Source organism: Ovis canadensis, chromosome 3 (genome assembly GCF_042477335.2).
Source record: "Ovis canadensis isolate MfBH-ARS-UI-01 breed Bighorn chromosome 3, ARS-UI_OviCan_v2, whole genome shotgun sequence".
Taxonomy (NCBI): domain Eukaryota; kingdom Metazoa; phylum Chordata; class Mammalia; order Artiodactyla; family Bovidae; genus Ovis; species Ovis canadensis.
Window position 1 is genome coordinate 57,871,284 of NC_091247.1, and position 27,299 is coordinate 57,898,582.

The 27,299-nt window shown below is 46.4% G+C and overlaps 1 protein-coding gene and 1 long non-coding RNA gene across 3 annotated transcripts in view; one reads left to right on the forward strand and one right to left on the reverse strand.

Annotated features, from left to right (window-relative positions):
* ST3GAL5 (ST3 beta-galactoside alpha-2,3-sialyltransferase 5) overlaps positions 1-26,847 on the reverse strand; it is a 62,216-nt gene extending 35,369 nt beyond the window's left edge. Inside the window, exon 1 of one of the 2 annotated variants that reach the window (XM_069583121.1) lies at positions 26,337-26,847. In XM_069583121.1, coding sequence (XP_069439222.1) covers positions 26,337-26,421 — 85 coding nt within the window. In that variant the 5' untranslated portion in view covers positions 26,422-26,847. The remainder of the gene's footprint in view (positions 1-26,336) is intronic. The other variant, XM_069583122.1, reaches the window with a different exon arrangement.
* Positions 18,963-22,179, forward strand: LOC138436879 (uncharacterized). Its single transcript, XR_011255652.1, has 2 exons — positions 18,963-20,093; positions 21,475-22,179. It is a non-coding gene; the product is annotated as an uncharacterized lncRNA (long non-coding RNA).
* Positions 26,848-27,299: the final 452 nt, after the last annotated feature.

Here is a 27,299-nt window from a genome sequence, read left to right on the forward strand (position 1 = left end):
TAACATCTCATTATTCACTTCATTTCCCCCATTAGTATTGTGACGTTTTCTTTGAAAAAAACTTTTCTCAAACTGACATTCAAGTATTTGATGTTTTGCTACCATTAACACTCTCCCCAATTCTAACCCTGCAGCACTAGAATGTAAGAATTTTCATAGACTTGAGTCACTCCATTTAAATATTAGAAAAACAAAACAAAACCATGCCAGGGGCTTCAGGAGCAAACTTCTGCTGAAGAATCTACTGAATTCTTTTTAAAGGAGAAATGAGATCAACTGAGACCCTGAAGGGTTTTCAACCACCATAACTCTGTGGTTACTTGGACACACAGTCAGCCAAGCAGAGGTTCCCAAGCGGCTGCTTATGATCAAGACATTTATAAAGTGGAAGTTTCTATGATGCCTGTGTTTTTATGACCAGAATGACACTTCACGCCTGAGTGGACCTCCCGAGAACAAAGCAGATGGTGCTATTAGAATCTGGATTCTGCCCTTGCCTACTGCTGGCGCCCTGGACAGGGCTGTGGGCTCTGGCCTCTTCTCTCCCTCTCCTCCTTCTCATCCTCTCTGCCACTGAGACTGAAACCTGCAAACTGCATTCCCAGACTCCATTGTGCCACCCGGCTTCCTGCTGAGTTGCGACTGTGGACCATCTGGGTGGAAGCCTGGAAGGCAAGGACGGGGGCGGCAGCCTTCCCTGGTGGCTCAGACGGTAAAGCGTCTGTGTACAATGCGGGAGACCGGGGTTCGATCCCTGGGTCAGGAAGATCCGCTGGAGAAGGAAATGGCAATCCACTCCAGTACTATTGCCTGGAGAATCCGATGGACAGAGGAGCCTGGTAGGCTACAGTCCACGGGGCCGCACAGAGTCGGACACGACTGAGCGGCGTTCCTGTATGACACGAGCAGAGGCGATGGAGTTGCCCGCAGGTAACTCCAGCAGCATCCTAGGTTTCTACCCAACAGAGGGGACGGCACCTCTAGTTCTGTGACAAGTACTGGCTTCGGCACAGGGTGACAGCAGCCCACTGGTCGCTGGCCCCTGCCCTTGCCTTCCAGGCTTCCACCCCAATGGTTCAGGGCTTAGGTGAGCTGCATCCTTTAGGCACTCTGGTTTCTGGCCACAGCTTTCCAGTCCAGCCCCATCGAGGCCCTTCTTGAATCCTGTCCATGTTCCTTCCTGGGGTCTCTGGACAGGCAGCGTCTTCTGGAAGCCCCTCCTGTGCTTGCCCTGTCAGTTTCTGGGCAGGCTCTCTCTCCCGAGCCCCCTTCTAAATGCCCAGCTTCCTTCATGGGTCTCTCCTCCCCACCGTGACGGCCCAGCTGCTCCTTCACTCAGTCTGCAGACCACAGACTGGGTGCCTTGGAATCATACCTCCATCCCTACCTCTGCAATCATCAACTCCCCCGTGCAAGGCGCAGGACTCCAGGGTCCCAGTCCCCATTCTCGGCACCATTTTCCCCTTGCAAAAGTGGAAGTGCTAGTCACTCAGTCATGTCCAACTCTGCAACCCCATGGACTGCTGCCCATCAGGCACTTCTGTCCATGGGATTCTCCAGGCAAGAATACTGGAGTGGGTTGCCATTCCCTTCTCCAGTGGATCTTCCCAAATCAGGGATCGAACCTGGATCTTCCACACTGCAGGCAGATTCTTTATTGTCTGAGCCACCAGGGAAGCTCCTTCATCCTTAAACCCTCTCCTTCTCTGTGAAACTCATTTTAAACACCATAATCACCCCTGGGCACTCCCCTATCTCTGTTTACCATTATGAACTGAAATTTCCTGTGTACATTTTAGGTCTCCTCTACCCTTTTGCCTGAATGACTGAGCTGCAGGGGTAGGACCTGGCACAGAGCAGGACCTTCAGAAACATCCCAGGAATATCCCTGGAGGTCCAGTGGTCAAGAATCTGCCTTCCATCAGAGGGGATGAGGGTTTGATCCTTGGTTTGGAAAGTGATATCCCACATGACGTGGAGCAACTAGGCCCGTGTGCCACAACTAGAGAACCTGCATGCTGAAATTTGAAAAGCCTGCATGCCACAACAAAGATCCAGCACAGCCAAAAAAGAAAGAAAGAAACATCCCACATGGAATGAACGTGTGTTATACGCCTATAGTCTGTCATCAAACATGATAAACTCCCCACCACCAAAATGTACTTTACCAATGATATTTAAGATTCAAAGTGAAACTGAATGTGAACAGCAATTATAAGAGCGAAGAGTTAAATGTAAATTCTACTGAACTATCTAACATGCCTGCATGCGTGCATCCAAGTCACTTCAGTCGTGTCCAACTCTTTGAGACCCCAGGGACTGTAGCTTGCCATTCTCCTCTGTCCATGGGATTCTCCAAGCAAGAATACTGATGTGGGTTGCCATTTCCTTCTCCAGGGGACCTTCCCAACCCAGGGATCGAACCTGTGTCTTTTAGGTCTCCTGCATTGGCAACCAGGTTCTTTAACACTAGCACCACCTGGGAAGCCCTTCTAGCATGCCTAGCAATAGGTAATTTGTTGCTAACTTGTGGTGTAAATCATATGGGACATTCCTCGCGGCTGTTAAAGCCTTGATATATGAAGCAGAATCTGTGACCACGTCCTCTGCTGAGGTTAGACACATGAAATCTCGGAACTGCTCACCACCCCCCACTCCTGCTGAATCAAAGGATTCATATAAACATTTAGTTTGAGAAGCTCTTGCTTAAAGTATTCAGTGCCTACATTTATTGACACAGAAAGATACTGTAAGAAAAAAAGCTGGTTTGTAAAATCATAGGTATATATACATGTGATCACGTTCTGGGGTATATCCATTCAAACCAGGAGAATTTGATTTCCCATATGAAGTTTCACTTGGGCTGGAATATCTTCTTTCAACTTAGCAGGGACCATTAGATTCCATGTCCCTCCACACAACAAAAGGAGGGCCAAGCTGAGTTGTCTTCACAGACTTACAGCTGACACACAGCTAAGTGGCGCTAAGGTGCTCCTTCGGAGAACCCGGGGGTTTCTAGTCATGCTCATCTCTATACCATCTGCACTGTGTCCACTCAATTCCTTTGTCTTTAATGCTCTGTTTGGGACTTCCCCGTGATCCAGTGGGTTAATAATTCCACATGTCGTGAGACAACTAAGTTGTGTGCACCACAACTACTGAGCCCACATGCCACAACTGCTGAAGCCTGTGCACCCTGGAGTGTGTGCACCCAGAAAAGCCACTGCACTGAGACGCTCATGAGCCGCAAGTAGAGTAGCCTCTGCTCTCCGCAACTGGAGAAGAGCCTGGGCGTGGCAGCGAAGACAGATAAATGAATTTCTAAAAATGTTCTCTTTGGTGGAGGATGGCATGCAACTGAAGTTTCCATTAGAACACTTATTATGAGACAAATTACTCATAATTTTTTCTTTTGAATAGACATTTCTCTCTTGTCTTCCCCACTAGAATATAGATTCCAAGAGAGTAGGTGTCTTTGCTCACCACTGAGTTCACAGTGCCTAGAAGGCAATGGCATCCCACTCCAGTACTCTTGCCTGGAAAATCCCATGGACGGAGGAGCCTAGTGGGCTGCGGTCTATAGGGTCGCACAGCGTCGGACACGACCGAAGTGACTTAGCAGCAGCAGCAGCAGCAGGATGGTTAAGAGGGACATAATAGGCAACTAATACCTATTTACTGAATAAATATTCCGTTTCTTACGAGGTTTCAGAGGTGATGGTGGTTTCAGGCATTCCTCCAAGGACATGTGTTGGCAGGCCATCACCATCTGCCCTGTGGCACTTTCCTGGTTCCCAACTTGTCCATCTCCTTCACGGGCAGCTCCTCCCACTCCTTCCAAGTGCTAAGATCCCAGGGCTGATGAATATCTCCCTCCTTTCATTCAGACTGCCAGGGTAAGAGCCTCCACTAATCCCTTCTATGCAGAAAAGACCTGGTTTTCAAAATTACATATTTCCACTCACATATGAAAATGTAACAGCTGCTTCTCAAATGTTTATGTATCTGATGAGCAAATCACCCTTATTAAGGCCCTGACGAAGAAACATTAGGGCAAGGTCCAGGCTTTCAGTCCACTTGTAGATCTGGCACCAATAGTTTCAAATTAAGAATTAACCATCCAAGGTAAGAGTATAACATATGCTGCAGACCAGTATGTGAAAAATTGTTAGATAAACTATACAGGCAACTAGTGGTGCAACAAAGAGGAGGGCACTAATATTTATTGGGGGGAATAATCCTACACAAGATATCACTAAATCCTAAATCACTAAAACACCTACTTCATTGGACTGCTATCTGCATTTAACCTGATACATTTAATCTGCTGAAAGTCACAAGTGGAGAAGTAGGGGGCTGAGAATTTCAGCCGTCTTTATCCATGCACTTCCACATGGGGGTTGCTTAGGGAGGGTAGGTATTGGAATAGGTGGGTAGACCTGTATGTAAAGGGTTTTTTTGGGTTTTTGTTTATTTTTTTTTTAACAATAAAGGCAGGCTTTCCAGGTGGCTCAGTGGTAAAGAAACTGCCTGCAAGTAGGACATCCAGGAGACACCAGTTTGACCCATGGGTTGGGAAGATCTCCTAGAGAAGGGCATGGCAACCCACTTCAGTATTCTTGCCTGGAGAATCCCACGGACAGAGGAGCCTGGCAAGCTACAGCCCATGGGGTCACAAGGAGGCGGACATGCCTGGAGCGACTGAACACGTACATACACGCAAGCTTATCAAAAACAAAACCGAAGCTGACGAAGCAGCAAATAGGAGCGACGCGGCTGGCCTGGGGAGCTGAGCACGTGCAGCTGAGACGCTGACGCGGTAGCCGGGAGAGTGTGCCCTTCCAGGCGGGAGGGCCTGAGAAGGGCGGCACAGCAGGGCAGAAGGGGGCCTCACCAGGCTGCCCGTGGGCAGCGGGGCAGGACGCTGGGTGCTGAGGGGAAGGGTAGCCTGAGGCACATCCGGGTGAGAAAGAAGACAGGACGAGGACAGACACGGATCAAGAAATCATGAAGACCTGCACCGAAAAGATGCAGGCCAAAACCAACTGGGTCCCGGTTACGGAAAGAAACAGCAATGGAAGTCAGTTTTAGTAGTTTAGTGATGATGGCCACAGGAATCGAAAGGTCAGTTTTCATTCCAATCCCAAAGAAAGCCAATGCCAAAGAATGCTCAAACTATTGCACAAGTGCACTCATCTCACACGCTAGCAAAGTAATGCTCAAGCTTCTTCAAGCCAGGCTTCAGCAGTACGTGAACCGTGAACTTTCAGATGTTTCAGCTGGATTTAAAAGAGGCAGAGGAACCAGAGACCAAATTGCCAACATCCGCTGGATCATTGATAAAGCAAGAGTTCCAGAAAAACATCTGTTTCTGCTTTATTGACTATGTCAAAGCCTTTGAATGTGTGGATCACAACAAACTGTGGAAAAGTTCTTAAAGAGATGGGAATACCAGACCACCTGACCTGCCTCCTGAGAAATTGGTATGCAGGTCAAGAAGCAACAGTTAGAACTAGACACGGAACAACAGACTGGTTCCAAATCGGGAAAGGAGTACGTCAAAGCTGTATATTGTCAGCCTGCTTATTTAATTTATATGCAGAATACATCATGAGAAATGCTGGACTGGATGAAGCAAAAGCTTGAATCAAGATTGCCGGGAGAAATATCAATAACCTCAGATATGCAGATGACACCACCCTTATGGCAGAAAGTGAAGTGGAACTAAAGAGCCTCTTGATGAAAGTGAAAGAGGGGAGTGAAAAAGTTGGCTTAAAATTCAACATTCAGAAAACTAAGATCATGGCATCTGGTCCCATCACTTCGTGGGAAATAGATGGGGAAACAGTGGAAACAGTGACAGACTTTATTCTGGGGGGCTCCAAAATCACTGCAGATGGTGACTGCAGCCATGAAATTAAAAAACATTTGTTCCTTGAAGGAAAAGTTATGACCAACCTAGGCAGCATATTAAAAAGCATGACATTACTTTGCCAACAAAGGTCCATCTAGTTAAAGCTCTGGCTTTTCCAGTAGTCATGTATGGATGTGAGAGTTGGACTATAAAGAAAGCTGAGTGCCACAGAATTGATGTTTTTGAACTGTGGTGCTGAAGAAGACTCTTGAGAGTCCCTTGGACTGCAAGGAGATCCAACCAGTCCATCCTAAAGGAAATCAGTCCTGAATATTCACTGGAAGGACTGATGCTGAAGCTGAAACTCCAATACTTTGGCCACCTGATTTGAAGAACTGATTCATTTGAAAAGACACTGATGCTGGGAAAGATTGAAGCCAGGAGGAAGAGACAACAGAGGATAAGATGGTTGGATGGCATCACTGACTCAATGGTCATTAGTTTGAGTAAATTCTGGGAGTTTGTGATGGGCAGAGAGGCCTGGCGTGCTGCAGTCCATGGGGTTGCAGAGTTGGACACAACCGAGCGACTGAACTGAACTGAACTCATGATGATATGAGGAACTTGAGATGATAAATAACTAGACCAAGACATCCCAGAGGCAGCTGGAAATGCCTCCCCCCCGCCTCCACCCCGGGCTCCACAGAATACCCACCCTTCCAGCCAGCCTTTCTCAGAAGGTCTGAGAGTGACATCCTGAGCCAGTCAACAAGATGAAGTCAATTCACGTCTCTCCTGTGAACCTCAACTGGTACAAGTTACACCCATCCACGGGAAAGCAGAGAAGATAATTACTTGAATTGTGCTTGGGGTTTGTGTTTTAGATACTTGATAAAAGTGGACAGGAGGCAAGATAGAAAGCCTGCCCCAGGAGGAGACGGCTGCTCTGAAGTATGAAGAGATTAAACATCCCCTGGTGCCAAGGACAACAAACCCAGCTATAGCAGGAGCAGGGGCAGCTAGGTGAGGAGGGAAGACCCACCCTGTGGGCAGGAGCAAAGCAGAGGGCTGGGGAGTCTGGGGACCAAGTGAGCTAGGTGCAGCTGAGAAAGTATGTCCTGGGTGGGGGCAGAGGCAGGAGTTAAGGGCAATACTGTGGGTTTGCTGGATATCCCAGGGCCGGCACCACATCTCAGCTGCAAGTATTGACACCACACACAACTACCTACTTCTCCACGGATGTGCCCTCTGTCCCCAGGCAATGACTAACGGAGTACAAAAGGCCTGGGGTCACTCTGAGCAAGGAAGTCAAGCTCATTGGGGGACAGCAGAGACCATGATTCCTATCTCAGGCTCTGCTTCTAGGGAACCATGACTCATACAGTAAAGAATCTGCCTGCAGCGCAGGCGACCTGCAGGGTACCAGGGTTTGATCCCTGGGTGGAGAAGATCCCCTGGAGGAAGACATGGCAACCCACTCCAGTATTCCTGCCTGGAGAATCCCCATAGACAGAAGAGCCCGGAGGGCTACAGAGTCCATGGGGTTGCAAAGAGTCAGACAGGACTGAGCAACTAACAGTTTCACTTTTTAGAGAACCTGACCATTATGTCTGCAGGGTCAATGTATGGACGATGGCAGGTCATGGACGATCACAAGAAGAAACCTTGAAGATTTTATTCGGGTGTGGTGGTAGGGGGTCATGATATGTGTACGCGCATCACTGGGGAGGCAGCCGGGATGCGATGGAGGTGGCGAGCCTGAGACAGGGCTGGCCTCAGCAGCAGACCTTGTGCCCTGGCCGCCATGCTGGTGGCCAGATGGTCAGGAAGGGCTTCCAGCTGCAGAAGAGATGGGCTTGAGGTAGGTCAGATGTGGTGAGCAGGCAGGATGGAGAACTCAAGTGTCAGGGATGTCACAAGAAGGACATGTGAGTCCCCAGGGCCTGTGGGCCGTCAGGCTGATAGACCCCATGCTTGGAGCCCTGGGGAGGGATCTGCGCCGGAGTTTCAGCCAAGGCTTTCAGCTAAAAGAGTAAGTCTTTTTTCTTTTTTTTTTTAGTTGTACCTTGAGGCATATGGGATCTTAGTTCCCTGACTAGGGATCGAACCTGTGCCCCTGCAGTGGAAGTCCCTGGGGGTGTCTTCTTCTCACAGCATGGTAAGTCCAGGGACAAACAGAGAGGGGCTGGTGCAGGGGCTCTCAAAGCCGTTGGTGTTCCTGGCTCCCACCAGTATCAACTCCAGCCCAGGCTGGAGGGAGAGGAGGGATGAACCGGAGAGGAAGGGGAGGCACCTCCATCAGGGGAGGAAAAACTTCCCTGGAAATCCCTGACAGGCTGCCAGTTCTGTCCCTTTGGCCAGAACTGCATCATGTGACCATCCCCAGCTGCCAGGAAGGTTTCACATGCTGCTCAGGCTGCTTCCTGCATGGAATGAGAATCCTGCCCGTGAGGAGGGTGGAGACAAGGAATATTTCAAAGTCAGCAGTAGGGCCATCGATGCCTTGATAAGGGCATGGAGTTGTTTGGATAAAGGGACAATTAAGGCTGCTCTAAAGAGATTAGATCCCCAAGAGGAAGAACAAAGGGCAGAGCCTTCCAGGGATTGGAAAGAAGAGGAAAATGCTGCTGGAAATCAGACAAGGACACCTTCAATAAAATCTGTGACTCTGCATGACAATTTCAAGTCCATAACACTCTGGAAATTCAAGCATTTAAGAAAGGAGTACAACAGTTCCTAAACAAAATGCATTTTGAATCACTTTAACCTAAAAAAGTAATACAAGTGTCCCCACTAAGCTGACTTAAAACTCAACATTCAAAAAATGAAGATCATGGCATCCAGTCCCATCACTTCATCGCAAATAGATGGGGAAAAAATGGAAACAGTGACAGACTTTATTTTCTTGGGCTCCAAAATCATTTCAGATGGTGACTGCAGCCATGAAATTAAAAGACCCTTGCTCCATGGAAGAAAAGCTATGACAAATCTAGACAGTATATTTAAAAGCAGGGACATCATGTTGCTGTCAAAGTTCCACATAGTCAAACCTATGGTTTTTCCAGTAGTCATGTATGGATGTGAGAGCTGGACCATAAAGAAGGCTGAGCGCCGAAGAATTGATGCTTTAGAATTGTAGTGTTGGAGAAGACACTGGAGAGTCCCGTGGATAGCAAGGAGATCAAACCAGTCAATCTTAAAAGGAAATCAGCCCTGAATATTCATTGTAAGGACTGCTGCTGAAGTTGAAGCTCCAATACTTTGGCCACCTGATGTGAAGAGTCAACTCATTGGAAAAGATCACAATGCTGAGAAAGACTGAAGGCAGGAGAAGCGGATGACAGAGGATGAGATAGTTGGATGGCATCACCGACTCAATGGATATGAGTTTGAGTAAGCTCTGGGAGATGGTGAAGGACAAAGGAAGACTGGCGTGCTGCAGTCCATGGGGTCACAAAGAGTTGGATGTGACTTAGTGACTGAGCAATGACAATCACCACTGTACACACAAAAAAGATGACTTCTAATTTCATCAATTCCTCCAATGTGCTCTGTGGGGGGACTGAGATGAAATGAAGGGCTGAGGGACTTCCCTGGTGGTCCGGTGGTTAAGACTCTGCTTTCCACTGCAGAGTGCACAGCCTCCATCTCTAACTTGAGAACTAAGAGCCCATATTCTGTGCAGTTTGGCAAAAAAAAAAAAAAAAAAAACAACGAGAGAGAGCGAAATGAAGGATTGAGACCCCACTTTGTAGAAACCCAAGGTCCAGGGAAATGACAAGAATGTAACTAAATGGTGTGGGGAAAGTGGGAGGGAAGGAGGCTGTTCAGAGGTGTGGTGCCTGACACACAGCTCAGATACAGACATGGTGTGGTCTTACTCAAGCCCACCCACGGGCACTGTCACAAAAGCCACGGGGCTGGGATCCAGAAGCTGAGAAGCAGTAGGTGAGACCAAAGCTCTAAACTAAACTTTCTTCTACCCTGACCCGACTGGGAGGGGAAGCTGTGGGAGAAGGGGTATGGTTAAGTTGGAAAAGCTCAAGAGCACACCAGCCAGTGTCTTCCCTGGGGCTCATGGAGTCTTGGTGACTTGTGCCCTTTGTCCAACCAAGAAGAATGCCATCTTCATACAAGCTAGGAGGCTAACTGCAAACCAGTCTCAGCTGTGGAACTCTTTTTTTTTTTCAAACAGGAATGCTCATTTTGAACCCTAACATATAACACAGATAAGAGACACAGATAAGAGTTGATCTCTTGCAGAGTCTCTCTACCTCAACACTGCTGACATTTGGGGCTGGGTAATTCTTTGCTGTCGGCTTCCCTGGTGGCTCAGTCAGTAAAGAATCTGCCAGCAATGTAGGAGACGCGGATTTGATCCTTGGATTGGGAAGATCCCCTGGAAAAGGAAATGGCAACCCACTCCAGTATTCTTGCCTGGGAAATTATGGACAGAGGACAGAGAAGCCTGGTGGGACAGTCTATGGGGTCGCAAGAATCGGTCATGACTGAACAACTAAACCACCAGTTCTTTGCTGTAGGTGGCAGGAGGTTGTCTTGTGCAATGTGGGCTGTTTCATAGCATCCCTGGCCTCTGTCCACTAGAAGCTGCTAGCATCTCTGGTCCTCCCCTCTCTCCCAGCTGGTGAATCAAAAATGTTACCATTGTCTGTTGACTACCCACTGGGATAAAGTCTCTCTATATTAAAGCCTCAACACTGCTGTATTTGTTGTTGTTGTTGTTTGTACGTATTTGTTGTTTGGCTGCACTGGGTCTTTCAGGCTTTAGCTAGTCGTGGTGAGTGGGGGCCACTCTTCATTGCCCTGCTTGAGCTTTTCATTGCTGTGGCTTCTCTCGTTGTGGAGCACAGGCTCTAGGCGCACGGGCTTCAGTAATTTCAACATGAGGACTCGGAAGTTGCAGCCCGCAGACTAGAGCACGGGCCCAGTAGTTGTGGATCATGGGCTTAGATGCTCCACGGCATGTGGGATCTTCCTGGACCAGGGATTGAAACCGTGTCCCCTGCATTGGCAGGCAGATTCCTATCCACTGTGCCACCAGGGAAGTCCCCACACTGCTATATTTTTGAAGTATTTCAGGTAATGAAGCAAGGCAAAAACTGAAGATCAGTATCTAATCGTTTTCTAGATTTGGTTTGGGTTGCATAACCTCAAGAAATCTTAACTCATCATGGTATGGGGTGCTGTTCTCAACTGTCTCATGGGACAGGAACCAACTGGCAGGCACAGACAGGCCTGTGTTCAAATACCAGCCTGCAGAAGTGGGGTTCACAGGTGTGCTTGGGTTGGTGGGGAGAAGGACCGCTTTCACTCCTGGATCCATGCAACTTAATCATCTCATTGCACTCCCACCAGCAAAGGTGGGAAACCTCTGTCCTATGGGACTTTCCTATTTCTGTTGGGTAGGCAGTGGCTCGGTTCTATTTTAGGAATGTGAAACTTCAGTCATGAGGTCAAAACCACAACAAACCTGCTGGTGAGAGCATGGATGCTGCGATCACACTCAATCATCATCCCATATCTTCTAGTCTTCGTTCAATTTGAATGTTCAGTGCCTCCACCCACCTCAGCCTGCGATCCTCCAACCTGACCAGTGCAGAAGAACCACTCACTCCAAAACACAGATTCCCAGACCTCATCCCCAGACCTTCCTGCCTGGCAGGACCAGGTGAGGATACCAAATGTGCTTTTCAAGCAAGATCCCTCCAAGGTATGAGAGGGGGTGTGGCTGTTTGGGAAACTGCTCACCAGCAAGTTTGCACAGCTGTGAATAACAATAGAGTTTAGCCTAAAGAATTTCCGATCTGCCAGCAAACTGTGTAAAAATTATGAGGACCTGTCTTCTAAATAGAAAATAGAAGTGTTGCCCTGTGAATAAGTAGTCTGTGTGCATGTATGCTCATTCGCTTCAGTCATGTCCAACTCTTTGTAAACTTTTGCAACTCTTTGCAATCCACAGGATTCTCCAGGCAAGAATATTGGAGTGGGTAGCCATGCCATCGTCCAGGGGATCTTCCCGACCCAAGGATCAAACCTGAGTCTCTTATGTCTCCTGCATTGGCAGGTGGGTTCTTTATCACTAGCACCATCTGTGAAGCCAGAATATTTATGTAGTCTACACTCTAATTTTGACCACCTACCAAGATGCAAGCACTCGCAAGACTACTGAGGTATGCTTTGTAATCTACTTCTAATTAACTGGTATACTTCAATGTTGAGAATACATGATGACTATCATTCAATTGCCTGCTTTTTATAGGTTTAAAAGCATTAAAGGAAGTTAAGGCTGAGCCCTTGGACTACATAAACATTTTCCAAAATGAGAACATGCCTGGAAACTTCAGATGTTGTTCCTTCAAGGTTTCACTGAAGTGACAAAGATGTTAAGAAGACAGCAACTCTTGCAGGGACAAATCCGTGGCCCTCCTACACCATCCTTATCCTGGTTTTTATTCAAAAGTTGCCTCCTCGATCACCCTCTGTAGCATTGCATTCCTACCCTAAGCCCACTGATTCACTTTTCTGCTTCATACACTCATCACAACTCATCCATATTTGCCTACTTTCTGCTTTCCCCACTAAAACATAAGATTCCTAAAGAAGGGACTGTTGATGTTCATTGCTGGAACCTCAGATTCTAAAACAGTGCCTAGCATCACTTTTCACTTTCATGCATTGGAGAAGGAAATGGCAACTCACTCCAGTGTTCTTGCCTGGATAATCCCAGGGACGGGGGAGCCTGGTGGGCTGCCGTCTATGGGGTTGCACAGAGTCAGACATGACTGAAGTGACTTAGCAGCAGCATGTAAAAGGCACTTAAATACTTGTTGAATCAATGAATACTTCATACACTTATCATGATTCTTCCGTGTTTGCCTACTTTCTGCTTTCCCCACTGAAGCATACGATTCCTAGAGAAGGGACTGTAAATGTTGTTCACTGCAGTCACCTCAAATCCTGAAACAGTACCTAGTGTGTAAAAGGCCCTTAAATATTTGTTGAACCAATGAGCCAATGAATATATGAATGCACTGATCAGTGACCTGCAGCCAGATCCACACAGAAAAACTAACCCAAACTCAGCAAGATCCTAACAAGAGGCAGACATGAGGCCTAGATCCTTCCATGGGTCCAGACATCACGTTCATTGGTTGGTTGTGCAGTGTCCAGAGCACATGGAGAACACTGATGGGAATTCTTTTTCCATCAGGAATCTCTGTGTGTGTATGGTGAGGAAGGGGGATAAACATAATCCAATGACTCTCCCACCCACCAACACAGAAATAAAAGAGCAACTGGAATACCATATACAGATGAACTCTAAAACAGCAGGAGTCGCAGAAACAGAGAGTAGAGTGGATGTTACCAGGGGCTGGGGAGTGGGAGCAATGTGGAGGTGTCAGCCCCCAGTTGTAAGTTCTGGGGATCTATTGCACAGCATGATGGTTATAGTTAATAACAGTGTATTGCACACTTGAAAGTTGCTAAGAGAATAAATTTTAAATGTTCTAACCCCTCCCACACACAAAAGATGATAATTATGTGATGTAATAGAGGTTTAAGCTAAGGCTATGGTGGTAATTATTTTGCAGCAAATAAGTGTATCAAGTCAACATGTTGTACATCTTCGATTTACACGTTACATGTCAATTATATCCCAATAAAGCTGAGGGGGGAAAACAACTTAAAAAAAAAAAAGCAACTGGTTCTGTTTTTCAAGAAAAAAGAAAATACTTACCTGTTTGGCTGTTGCCTGTTACACGGTAGCCAAGTCACCTCTCTGAAGACGTTTGCTAGTATGTTCAAAGCAGGTTGGGTGATAATGTGAAGTTACACTCTGCCTAGGAAGTCTCCTTGGCAGGAACAGCTGTAGGTCTAATCTCAACCCGGCAAATGTGTGGATTGGAGCTGGCTGACCAGACACCCAGGGGAGAACAGCAGGCATGATGCCTTCTGGGACAGCAGAGGCGATGACAGCAACAGGAAGTTAGGGAAAGAACTTCCTGTCAGGTGAAGCCACACTGAGTGGTCTCCAACCCATTTTCTACAAAACCAGCTCTGAAGAGAGCTCAGTGTTGCCGGAAATGATTTCAGCAGTGATCCTGGACAGGACAGCCACTGAGAGCCCTGGCCGCTGGGGCCCCACTGGCTGCAACACCACGACCCGGAGGTTTTTGGGCTTTTAACCTTTATTTTTGGACATAACCTCAAACACATAGAGAGACTGAAAAAAGAGTACAAACAATTTGCCTCGCTCAGACAACCTGCTTGTTACCATTCTCCCACATCTGCTTGGTGATTCTGTTTTATGATATCCATACTACTTGTTTTAACCACTTGAAAGTAAGCTGAGGACACAATGACATGCAACCCTAAATATTTTAGTATTTCCTAAAAAGGACACTCCCAGACACACCGAAGTATGATGATAAAAATCAGGAAATTATTAGTTTTAATACTATTCTCTACTCTGAAGACGTCAGACAAATCTCTTTAGCAGTCCCAATAATGGCCTCAGAGCAAAAACAGGAACACACGTCCAGAACCGCATGTGACATTCAGCTGTCATATCTTTTTAACCTCCTTTAATCAGAAACAGTTCCTTTATCTTTCATGACCTTGGCATTTTTTGAAAAGTACAGCCTTGTTGTTTTGAAGAATGTCCCTCAGTGGAGATCTGCCCATTTCTTCATGATTAGATTCAAGGTACACATTTCAGGCAGGAATTTCCCAGAAGTGATACTGGTCCATCCTGGTGTGTTTTCTCAGGAAAGCCCTGACATTGCTTTGTCCCAATACCGTTGATGTTAAATCAGTTGCTCAAAGTTGTGTAAGGCAAGTTTATCCACTACCAAGTTACTATCTTCCCTTTGTAGTTAGTAAGTAACTTGATGGGAGATACTTAGAGACTCACCATGGAGATTACCCTGTTCCTCATCCAATCTACTGGTTTCAGCACCTACCATATGGATAAAATTCTGTGCGAGGTCAAGTAAGGTCAAACTTCAGAGAGAAAATAAAAAAACAGAGCTGGTTGAAGCAACAGCTGATGAGAAAGAACAAGCATTGAAATTCTTGTCTCAGACTTAATTTGAATAACCCCAGGGTATGTTCAGTCCTAAAGGAAATCAACCCTGAATATTCACTGGAAGGACTGAAGCTGAAGCTCCAATACTTTGGCCGTCTGATTTGAAGAGATGACTCATTGAAAAAGACCCTGATGATGGGAAAGACTGAAGGCAAAAGGAGAAAGGGGTGGTAAAGGATAAGATGGTTAGATAGCATCACCAACTGAATGGACATGAATCTGAACAAACTTCGGGAAGTACTGAAGGACAGAGGAGCCTGGCGTGCTATAGTCCATGAGGTCATGAAGAGTCAGACACAACTTAGCGACTGAACAGCAACTAATGTTCACTCTTAGCTGTTAAGAAAAAACACCTCTAGATTTGCTTTTGAAAGTATTCTGTAAGTACCCATTACTGTCCTAGTTTCTCTTATGGTGAGTCATGCCTGCTAGACACGGCCCTTCATTTACAAAGTGCGTAGTGGCAACACCCAAGTTCAGAGGTCTGACAGCTGGTCATCCTCACTCAGAGGCCTGGCTCTCCAGGGACATTGCTGAAGGGTCAGTTCAGTGATCCACTACTGGTGGATTGGTTCACTATAGGTGCGTGTGTGCTAAGTCGCTTCAGTTGCGTCTGACTCTGTGCAACGCTGTGGACTGTAGTCCACCAGGCTCCTCTGTCCATGGGGATTCTCCAGGCAAGAATACTGGAGTGGGTTGTGAATAAGCCAAACTGGAGTTCCTAACCCTGGCTGTGCCTTACTATAAGCCAATGCAGACTCCGGATTTTGTTTTTAAATATAGTTCTCACAGTGAACCTATATTTAAAAACAAAGCCCTAACTCTCCATTAAGCTGAAGCTCTAATACTTTGACCACCTGATGCGAAGAACTGACTCATTGGAATAGATGCTGGCAAAGATTAAAGGCAGGAGAAGGGGACAACAGAGGATGAGATGGTTGGATGGCATCACCGACTCAATGGACATGAGTTTGAGTAAGCTCCAGGAGTTGGTGATGGACAGGGAAGCCTGGTGTGCTATAGTCCATGGGGTCGCAAAGAGTGGGACATGACTGAGCGACTGAACTGAACTCTCCATTGCCTTATAGTAAGGCACAGCCAGGTTTAGGACCTTCAATTTAGCTTATTCAAAAAACTTTTTTTTTAAACTCTGTTACCACAAAGTTGAAAACTTCAGAAAGAACATGTTGAAATCACACACTGGTTGTTACACTACGACACAGTGATGTCCACCCCTAACACTATGCTCTATATTGCATCTGTCTTTCCTCTTGGAATATGTATGTTTTATCAGGATTGGGATCATATTACTTATACTAGACATCTTCAGGCTGGGTTCCACTAGAGGTAAGCCCTACAGAAAAGTATTTATGTGTCTATTTCCTCTTTTTATTTAACTTTTAATTTTATATTGGAGTACAGCCGATTAACAATGTTTTGATAGTTTCAGGTGAATAGCAAAGGGACTCGGTCACACATACACATGTATTCATTCTCCCTTAAACTCCTCTCCCATTCAGCCTGCCACACAACACTGAGCAGAGCTCTCCATGCTACATAATAGGATTGGGTGTCTATTTTAATTTTCGCAATGGTCTATAACTCAAATCACTCCAGAAGCATGGGAGAGAAGTTAATTCATAATATATTGGGGTTGGCCAAAAAGTTCGTTTGGGCTTTTCTGTAAGATATTATGGGAAATTCCAAATGAACTTTTTGGTCAACCCACTATCATGGTGGCCTTAGAGCATTCAGGCTTAATCCTCTTGTAGAGCCCCTGGAGAAGGCAATGGCAACCCACTCCAATACCCTTGCCTGGAAAATCCCATGGATGGAGGAGCCTGGTAGGCTGCAGTCCATGGGGTCACGAAGAGTCGGACACTTACTGAGCGACTTCACTTTCACTTTTCACTTTCATGCATTGGAGAAGGAAATGGCAACCCACTCTAATGTTCTTGCCTGGAGAATCGCAGGGACGGCGGAGCCTGGTGGGCTGCCGTCTATGGGGTCACATAGAGTCGGACATGACTGAAGCGACTTAACAGCAGCAGCAGAGCCCCAGCTGGGGAGGGCTGGTCTGTACTGTTGTATAATTTGCTTTGTTCACCTAATGATACTTAAAACAGACATGTAATAAGCATATATCAGGCACAGGGAATATAAAGAAAACTAAGACATAGCCTTTCTCTTGAAACGAAAACTCCAACCAGGGAAAACAAAAATACCTAAATACTCAAAATGCCAAAAAGCGGAGGCGGGGCAGTACGCCTGGGGTGCCCCAGGCAACAGAACACTAGTGCCATCAGATGAAATCAGGGAAGCCTCCTTGAGGAGACAAAGTATAAATAGGTCTTTTAAGGATAGACTGGACCTCAGAGACACAAAGGAGAGAGAGGGCAGGTATTCCGGATGGGAGGACTGGCATGCCAAGATGCCCAGGATGGCTGCTCTGGCCAGGTCACAGGGGATCTGGGGGAAAGTGGGAGAAGATGTAGCAAAGAAGGAATCATTAGACTTCCATGGTGGTCCAGGGGCTAAGACTCTGTGCTCCCAATGCAGGAGGCCCAGGTTCAATCCCTGGTCAGGGAACTAGATCCTAAGTGCTGCAAATAAGAGTTCGCATGCCAACTAAGGATCCTTCGTGCTGCAACTGAGACCTGGCACAGTCAAATAAATGAGTGAACATCAAAAATTTGAGAAAAGAAGGAATGAGGGCCTCCAAATTGGCCCCAGAGGAGGAGTGACCTTAAGTGGTCCTTAAGCAGGAAGGCAGAGAGCTTACACAGGGATGTAAGAGGCCACGGGAGGGATGGTCAAGGGGCTCTGATGACCACTGCAGCCAGGGCTGATGGAGCAGGGGAGACGGAGAGGGACAGAGAGATGGGGGATGACAAGAGTGGTAAAGGAAGAGGCCACAGAACTTGGTGACTGAGCTGGCAGCGGCTGTTCTTTTAGCACCCAGCCTGCTGAGATCCAGCCTGCATAACAAATTCAGGCTGCTAGTAGAAAAAAAACAAAAAAAGCAAAGCATGCAAGAAGGCCCCACCAGCTGTCACTGTTCCACCATGCACTGAGATGATTTCACGGCCGAGGCAGGGGTAACAAAGGGGGATAAGAGGAGGAGGCCAGAAGGGATAAGACAGGACACTGGAGTAAACTGAGGTAACTGCCCGGAGAACTGCCCAGGTCCCTCCCAAGCTCTAACAAAACATCTTATGTAATATCTCCTGGGTGGTGGGCACCCATGTGACAGCAAATTAGACATGCAGAAGATACCACAGCAGAACACATCTGTGGCACCCTCCTGAATGCCACAAACACAGCAAAATCTAAAAGCCACCTTTTCAATGGAAGATCTCCCTCTTCATCTAAAGGGAATGCAAGTAGCCAGGCTGCATAAATAATACTTAATAGGAAAAAGTGACAGTCAGTAGAAAGAACAGTTAACAACAGCCACTCTGGGACTCAAGCTCCAACATGGGGACCTTTCCCTAAACTGGAGTATAATGGGCAAGTGAGTGTGCAAATTCTAAAATAACCAAGATCCCACCTCCCAGAAGAAAGAGTATGCGTATAGGTTCTTATGCTTTGAGATTATGAAGAGAGGTCACCAAATAGGACCTTAGCAATATTCCTCAGGGAGCAGTTAGCTGCTAAGTTGGGAAGGGAAGGCGGAGGATTCGGGAGGCAGTTTCTGTAGTAATCTGGTATAGCGGTCCCTTGATATCTACAGGAAATTGGTTCCAGGACCACCACCACTTCTTGGATACCAAAATCCATGGATGCTCAAGTCTTTTATATTAAATGATGCAGTATTCGCATATAATCTATGTACATCTTCCCATATATATTTTAAATCAGCTCTAGATTACTTATAATACCTAATACAACATAAATGCTATGTTCATAGCTGCTGGCACACAGCAAACTCAAGTTTTGTTTTCTGGAACTTTCAGGAAATGTTCCTTTTTGAGTATTTTTGATCTGCAGTTGGTCAACATGGAGGGCTGACTATGTTCAATAATACTTTTTGTCCTTAGGAACAGAAGAACCAAAATAGTCATATAGAACGACAAATCAGAAAGTGACAATGACCCCAGAAAAGGAACTGGAGGAACAGGGACTGGGAACAACCCAAAGGTTGACAGGCCCTGGCCACTGAGAGCCTGAAGGAGAGGGAAAAACCACATGAGGCAGAGGAAAGCTTTGTCTGAGTCATTTTAAGCTCAGAACAAGTTAAGAGTGTTTGAATTCCTAAAACCGACAACATTTATTCAGGTCTGTGAGAGGCATCACTAAAACATACAATTTCCTTTTATGCCTAAATCACACGTCCCTTTTACTCTCTGCTCCAAAAATGTGGAAAACCAGCTCTTGGGCAGGATCCCAAACAGGCATACTGTCATTCACGTAACCTCATTTTTAATCAGGCAGGGAGTATGTGCCTGCGGGTATAGCAAGAAGCAACACAGATACAGCCTCTTCTTCAAAAAGCTCTCATCTCATTTTTAAAATTAGACAAGTAGACCCATCACCAATGTTAATATTTTCCTCATTTTTCTTGTTAACTTATTCTACATTGGATATGAGGGCAGTGTTAGGAGATATTTTACATTTGGGGGACTTGGGTGTATTGTGTGTTTGGGAGGGAGCTTAGAAAAGCCTCCCCCCACTTCTGGAAGGAATAATGGATAGGACTCGGCGGGGGTTGGCGAAGCAGGTGCCCCTGAGCAGGGACAGTTGGCACTGAAGTGGTGTCTGAAGGCCCAGCCCTGGAGGGAACAACATACCGAGAGGCTGCAAAAGGAAGCAGACCGTGCCATGGTGGGTTGGAATTTCATCCTGAGATAAAAGAAGCAACTGTGCAAGAGGGATTTAAACTGGAACTGGAGTTTGGAGAGACCTCTCTCGAGGTAGGACTGGAGACGGGAAGTCCTACTGTGAGGCAGGACCAGTGAGGAAGTTGCCATGGAGAGTGAGGATACTATGCCTGGAAAGGCAGGAACTTGGACCAGAGACCACCTCAAGACATCCTCTCAGGAATTTCGATGGGAGCTCTTCTGATGTGGGGTGTGAATGTGCTGAGTGCTACAAAAACAGAGATGCATTTGCCTCATCTACCACCTCCAGGTCAGTTTGCCTGAGTCTGAATCCCTGCTCCATCCCCTACAGTTTCTTGACCTCCCTGAGCCTCAATGTCCTCATTTGTAAAAGGAGGATAATAATGGTACCAAACTCATATGGGTTCTGTGAACATTAAAAGAACATACATACATATATGTCTATATATACATAATATAATATATATGTGCCTGGGGGCATAGCAAGCAGCAACACGTGACCTATACATATACATATATAATGTGTATATAACATGGCCTATACATATACATATTTAATGTCTAAAACAGGTAAGGATATAGTGAGTCAGTACAGCATTTATCTTTATTTCTGTCCTATATTTTATAGTATGTGGGTTTGTTGTAGAGAGTAGTATGTAAGATGTCACCCTCTGCGAACCACAAAACACTCTTAAGATTCTCATGAATCTTGATTCTCTTGGCAGATAATTGAACCCCTCTACTGTTAGCTCTGATTGCCCTCTTTATCACCATAAATACCTTCAGTGTTTATAGGAGACAAAGATACCATGAACCACATGTGGCTGCTGAGTAATTCAAATATGGCCTGTCCAAACTGAGATATGTTCTCATGTAAGATATATACAAGGCTTTGAAGAATTAAGTTTTACCAGAAGAATGTAAAATAGCTCAAAACAACTTTTATATTAATTTAATAATATTTTATACATATTGGTTTGATGAAAATAAATTATTAAAATTAATTCACCTGTCTTAAAAAAATCCTTCTAATCTCTTAGGTTTAATTGCTAAGTTCCTAACTTCTTAATTTAGCTGACTGGGTTATTAACTTTTGCCTATTTCCTTGCAAATATGAGTCATTAAGACCACATATTTCCCTTACCTTATTTAGTTGCAACCCACAAGCTTTAGGTGTACACTTCATTCTACAAATTTTGACATATCTTTTTTCATTGCTATTACTTCTTGATCATTCAAATCTAAATACTTTCAAATTTAAATTTTCAAATATGTTTTTAAATTATAGTTTAAAACTGATACATAATTTCGTTTCATTGCATTCAGAGAATTTGGTCAATATGATACTAATTATTTTAAATATGTTAGAACTTACTTTATGACCTGGTGTATGTTCAATTTTTGTAAAAGTATACTCTTCACTTGCTGGAACCATGTTTTCTATTTAATTGGTTTGATCAAGCTTATTAATTGCTTTGCTTTTTAAATCAATCCCTTATTGGTTTTTTGTTAGCTTGTTCCATCAGTTACTGAAATAGATATGCTAAAATCTCTCATTATGTTGTCACATTTGTCAACTTTTTTTTGTCATTCTTTTTACTTTGTATAGTTTGGAGCTGTATTATTAGGAGCATACAAGTTAAGTTTAGTTCTGGTTTGTTTTATTTTAGTCTTCCTGGGAAACCAAAACTTTGATATTATATATATATGGCTTGGGTTACATTTCTACTGGACAGAGCCACTCCAAAGGAAGATTAAACAAGAAAACCAGATACCAAATCCTGGATGACTAAGGACTTGATTGAAGAAAATGACAAGCAAAGCACAGAGAGTATTGGCAGCCCTATTTGAAAAAAAAAAGTACCACAACTCTGTCTTCCTCTTTTGTTGCTGAAGTCTAGATTGGAAATGAAAACAAGATGTTTGTGAAAAGCAGAAATGAGGTGGAGAACAACACAGAAGAGAATAGAAGCTGAGGGGAGAGAAAGGACTAGAGAAGAAGGAACTCTATATGAATAACAGAAAAACTGCTTCTGCTTTGAACTCAACACATGTAAGCCTTTAATTATGAAAATGACACCTCGTCTTAAAGGCAGACTTCATGTTCAAAACACAACGTCCTAGTCCATCAAAACAGACTTTTCAAATGTGTTATTTGTATCAATTTTTTCCTCTTTAATCATATCACATCACATGAAACAGAACCATTAATTCCAGATATTTAAAGCTTGAAAAGAGGAAGAATTCATGGGTATAAAGAGTTGATGAACCACCCAGTATTACTTAATTCTGGATATTGTTCCACACTCTAAAGGGGAGCAAAAATGTCTTGCATGGTCTCAAAAGATCAAACAAGAAATAAACTTTTCCTCTAGGACGTGGGGGAATTCTTCAGTAGAAACCCAGAGGTACAGGGAACACAAGTCACATAACTAAAAACAAAGCAGAGAAAGTGCAGCGTTAGAAAAGGTAAGGGAGACGTTCCCAGGGCTGTCTGTGGCAGTCTGGCCAGAGACAACCACTCCCTGACCACAGAGGCTCACGGAGCTAGAGGGCTTTCCAGGGCTCAGCCTGTCCTGCCGCCTGACCCAGGGTGGCCTGTGGCCTGGAGGTGACTGCGCTAGCCGAGAATCTACAGCCCACAGCCATGTGGTAACTCATCATGGCTCCTGGCACACGCCCTTCCTCCGTCTCTCCGGTTCAAAGCCAATGTTGAGCTAATCAGTTAGTAGTGAGGAACGACCCATGCAGAGCTGAGTATACACATACCCATGACCCAGGAATCACACCCGTACATAGACCCTCATCAGAAATGCACATACAGGGGCTTCCCAGGTGGCATTAGTGGTAAAGAATCTGCCTGCCAGCGTAGTCGACACAAGAGACACAGGTTCGATCTCTGGGTCTGAAGATACCCTGCAGTAGGAAGCGGCAACCCACTCTAGAATTCTTGCCCAGAGAATTCTATGGACAGAGGAGCCTGGTGGGCTACAGTCCATAGGGCCATAAAGAGGTGGACACGACTGAGTGACTGAGCACACGGATGGTCCAGTGGTCAAGACTCCATGCTCCCAATGCAGTGGCCCTGGGTTCAATCCCTGGCCAGGGAACCAGAACCCAAATGTCACAATAAATTAAAAAATTAAATATAATATTTAAAAAAGCTGTTAAAAGGAGAAATATGCACACACACAAGCCAGGTATGAAAAGAGTCATGGCAGCACTAACTAATAGCCAAACCTGCCAACTGCCCAAGTGTCCATCAACAGTGCACAGACAAAGATATAGTGTATTTTTCACCCACAGGCCCAATCAGCAATGAGAGTGAGCATCCTACAGCGAGAGGCAGTATCTGGAGTGAGTCTCAGAATCCCAAGTCCGAAGGAAAGCAGACAGACACTGCAGAATTCCGGTGATACAAGCTCGAGAGTCAGTGGGGGTTCTCTTCCAGGATGCAGTGACTCGAAGGGGACCCACGGGGTGCTCCTGCTTCTTGATCTCAGAGCATTGTATGCTGAATTTGTAAAATCTGTTGGACAGTAATCCACTTAGGCCTACTTTTCTAGCATGTATGCTACACTTAGAAAAACAAGATAACACTCTTCTAAGTAAGACAAGCCTGGTAATGTCCTTGTACCTCTCTAACCTCATTTTTCTTCTGCTCGCCACATCTTCCTTGCTCCCCCTCTGCACATGTGCTCAAGCTGGGTCTCTCTCCCTAATGGCCTACGTGTCACCATCCATAGTGATGGTTTCCTCCCACACTAAGCCAGTGATTCACCCACTTCTGGATGCCTTTGCTAACTTACAACCCTCATACTGATCCAGCCCCTTGCTGCTGCTTCTCGGCAGTTAGGGAGTGCGTACCATTGTTAATGTGTGTATACTTCCAGTTGCTTTAATTCTGCCAAGCCTTCCCAGATGAACCAAAAACACAGAGCATGCCCTCTGAGAGCACCTCCACAGGCAATTCAGATTAAATTGATTAAACCGCTTCTCAGGAACCAGAAGGGTGTGCAAAGGGAGCCATGAGCCTTCTTCCAAGACTCTCCCTTCTGCCCCCAGCACCTGGATGGACTCCCATAGAGGACTTGAAACCTCTCTATTGTCTCTTTCACCTCCCAAGAGCCAACCTGCTAGACAAACTCCTGCCAAACAGACCAGCAGGGCAAACAGGGGAGGACTGGAGGAGGCACATCAAAGAACAAAGGGTTTTTCTTATCCTGCCTCGAACACAGTCATAAAATTCAACACTATTACTCAGCCAGAAAAAAAGAACAAAATAATGCCATTTGCAGCAACATAAATGTATCCAGAGATTGTAATACTGAGTGAAGCAAGTCAGACAAAGACAAATATCATAGGATATCGCTTATATGTGGAATCTAAAAAAACGGCACAAAGTTATTTACAAAACAGAAACAGAATCACAGATGTAGAAAATAAACTTATGGTTACCAAGGGGGAAAGCAGAGGGAAGGGTTACTTGGGGAGACTGGGATTGACATATACACACTACTATATATACAACAGATAAACAAGAACTACTGTATAGCACAGGGAACTCTATTCAGTACTGTATAATGAATGGCCTATATGGAAAAAGAATCTAAATATATATATATATATTATGCGGCTTCCCCAGTGGCTCCACGGTAAAGAATCTGCCTGCAATACAGGAGATGCAAGTTCAATCCCTCGGTTGGGAAGATCCCTGGAGAAGGAAATGGCAGCCCACTCCAGTATTCTTGCCTGGGAAATCCCGTGGACAGAGGAGCCTGGCGGGCTACAGCCTAGCATGTATGCAAAAGAGTCGAACACGACTTAGTGACTAAACAACAACAAACACATATTTATATATAACTGATTCACTTGGCTTTACAGCAGAAACTAACATGACATTGTAAACCAACTATATTCCAATAAAAACTAGTCAGTTAATTCCAAAAAATTCAATAGTAACCTATCGTGGTAATATGAAACAATCTGGCAGTTTAAGCCAAAATTATAAGCATTTTCAAAATAGGCAGTCATTAATGTGCATGTTTATCATTGATGCCTGTCAGCCCTCTCCCTCTCTCTTCCACAAACACCTTCATGCCTTCTCACCTCACCCATTTTTTTTTCTCGCCTAGAGGAAGACCCAACAACTAATCATAACCAAGATTCATTCCATCTCACAGAAATAGCGTCCCTCAGACACCAGACAGACCCATGAAGCGGTTCACTACACTCTGGTCACAGGGCTCTGCCCGTTTACATCAGTCTCTCCTCGTCCAAGCCCTGGCTGGAATTCAGGTGATTCCTGGCTCTACAACTAGAAATGTAAGACATTCTCCTAACCTGTCAAGCTTTCAGGATTAGGCGAGTGAAACCACAACTCATCCTGACAGTTTCTGCTTCTGTGCCCCTTCACTCAGCAGACAGGATTCCTCCCCAAGGTTCCTCTCTTCTGTGGAAGCAGATTATCAAGTGGAGGGCTCAGCTTAACACCAGAGGGCAGGAGCCACATCTCCTTCCTCTTGGTAATCCCAAAGTCAGATCCATGCTTGGCCTGATGCGCAGGTAAACCAAAGGGGCAGATGTAGGCTGGCAGGTAAAAACCATTTTCCTTTTTAAACAGACTGATACTTAATGAAGCAAAGGCCACAGACATGAACTAAGACATGAGGACATAAAATGTGTCTTTCCAGTGAGCTAGTGATTCCGCAGGACCCTCTTCATTGGCGAACACATTTGCCATCAGAACCACAGAACCAGGGGCCTGAAAGGGACCTTGGCCATCTGCAGGACAAGCCTCCCACTACAGATCAGGAGATGGAGTCTTACAGGGGGATCGGCGTGGCCAAGGTCACCCACCTCTTGTGGGGTTGGGCAGAACCTAGCTTCTTCCTATTCGAAGATGCTCTCAGAAAATCTTGTATTACTTAACACACTAAAGGCGCATATGAATGCACGCCCATGTCAAGCTACTCCTTACAATTCAGGAAACACCAAAGGTCACCACAAAACGTGTCTCTTCCGCAGGGCTGGCCGCACAGAGTGGGCACAAAAGGTCACTGGCGAATTTCTACCTGCAGACACTGCACATCACGCCTTCCCGATGGATGCGAAAGGCAGTCGCCGGAGCAGCTAGTCACCGAGGGACCCCCCAATCCTGTCCCGGGGAAATGAGCTCGGAAGCTTCGAGCAATGAATTAAACCCCAAGTCGCTGCGGAACACAGAAGGGAGAGGGACACCGCGCCTGGAGCGCACATCCCGGTCGTTCACCCCTCCGTCTCCACCGCGTCCACACTTGCGCGGGCCGCGGCGTACCGAGCCGGTCCGCTCCGCGCGAGGCCACGACGCCCGGCCACGACGCCCAGCCCGCGCCCCCGCCAGGCGCATTTGGGGGAGCCGTGCCCTGGGCGCTGCCCGTGGGAGGCTGGGGCGGAGCCGCCGGGCCCAGCCACGCGGGGGCAGGAACCGATCGCCGCCGCCGCCCCCGGCCAGCGGGCCCCGCTACGCCGAGGAGGGGGCTGCGCCACGTACCTCGGCCGGCAGGTGCCGCCGCCGCCGCCTCGGTTCGCGGCTGCAGGGGACGCCGCTCCGCGCCACCCGCCGCCTTCTTTCGCATATTAGGGAGCGGGCGCCAGCCTGCCTCTAGTCCCGGGCCCCGCGCCCCGGCCCGCCCCCAGCGCCGCGCTAGCGCCCATTCAGTCCCAGACCGAGCGCTCCCCGGCTCGGATGCGGAGGAGGGGCGGGGGCGGGCCTTGGAGTCACGAGGACACGAGAACCAATCAGAGCGCGCGAGGGCTCCCGAGGCTGCCTCCGCTCCCTGGACTCGCGACCCTCCACCCAGCGGGCCTAGGGGAGCCGGGCGCCCCCAGCTGGACGCGCGTTGGACTGTGTGCTGGCGCTGACGGGGTCCCGGGCACCCACCGCCGTCCAGATCTCTGCGCGCGGTTAGATGGTGAAGGAACAAAAGGTGTTTGGACTGAGTATAGGGTTTTACTGCGCAGAGCACTCGTAGACGCGGAGTCGCTGAATGAAGGGGCTTTATGGAGTCACGTGCTTTATTCTCTGGGATGGACCTGCAGACAACACTGGATTGGAGTTCCTGGGGCCCTGGAGACAACAACGAGAGCTGCCTGAGTGTATCTGAAGATTTACTGAACAGTTTTATGTTGTTCCAAGTATTGGAGAAAAGTGAGAGAGCGCTAATTTCGGGGATGGGTTATTGAGACTCAGCAGAAGTGAGTCACACTAAATCTTTTAGTGGCAGAGTATGAATGCGAACCTGCGTTTGGAGCGCTCATTTCCGTATCTCTGGAGTCCCCCTTGAATCTGGAGAGGAAATGTCATACAGTTTTTTAAAGCGTGAATATTCGTGAATCCCCAAGTTCAGGAATTAAAAGACTTGAAAGCACACGATACGTTGTTTCTTTAATAGAGCCAGGAGTATATTATGCGCCTTGCGACATTTCTGTGCGGTAGGACTTGTTGAGTTTTCAG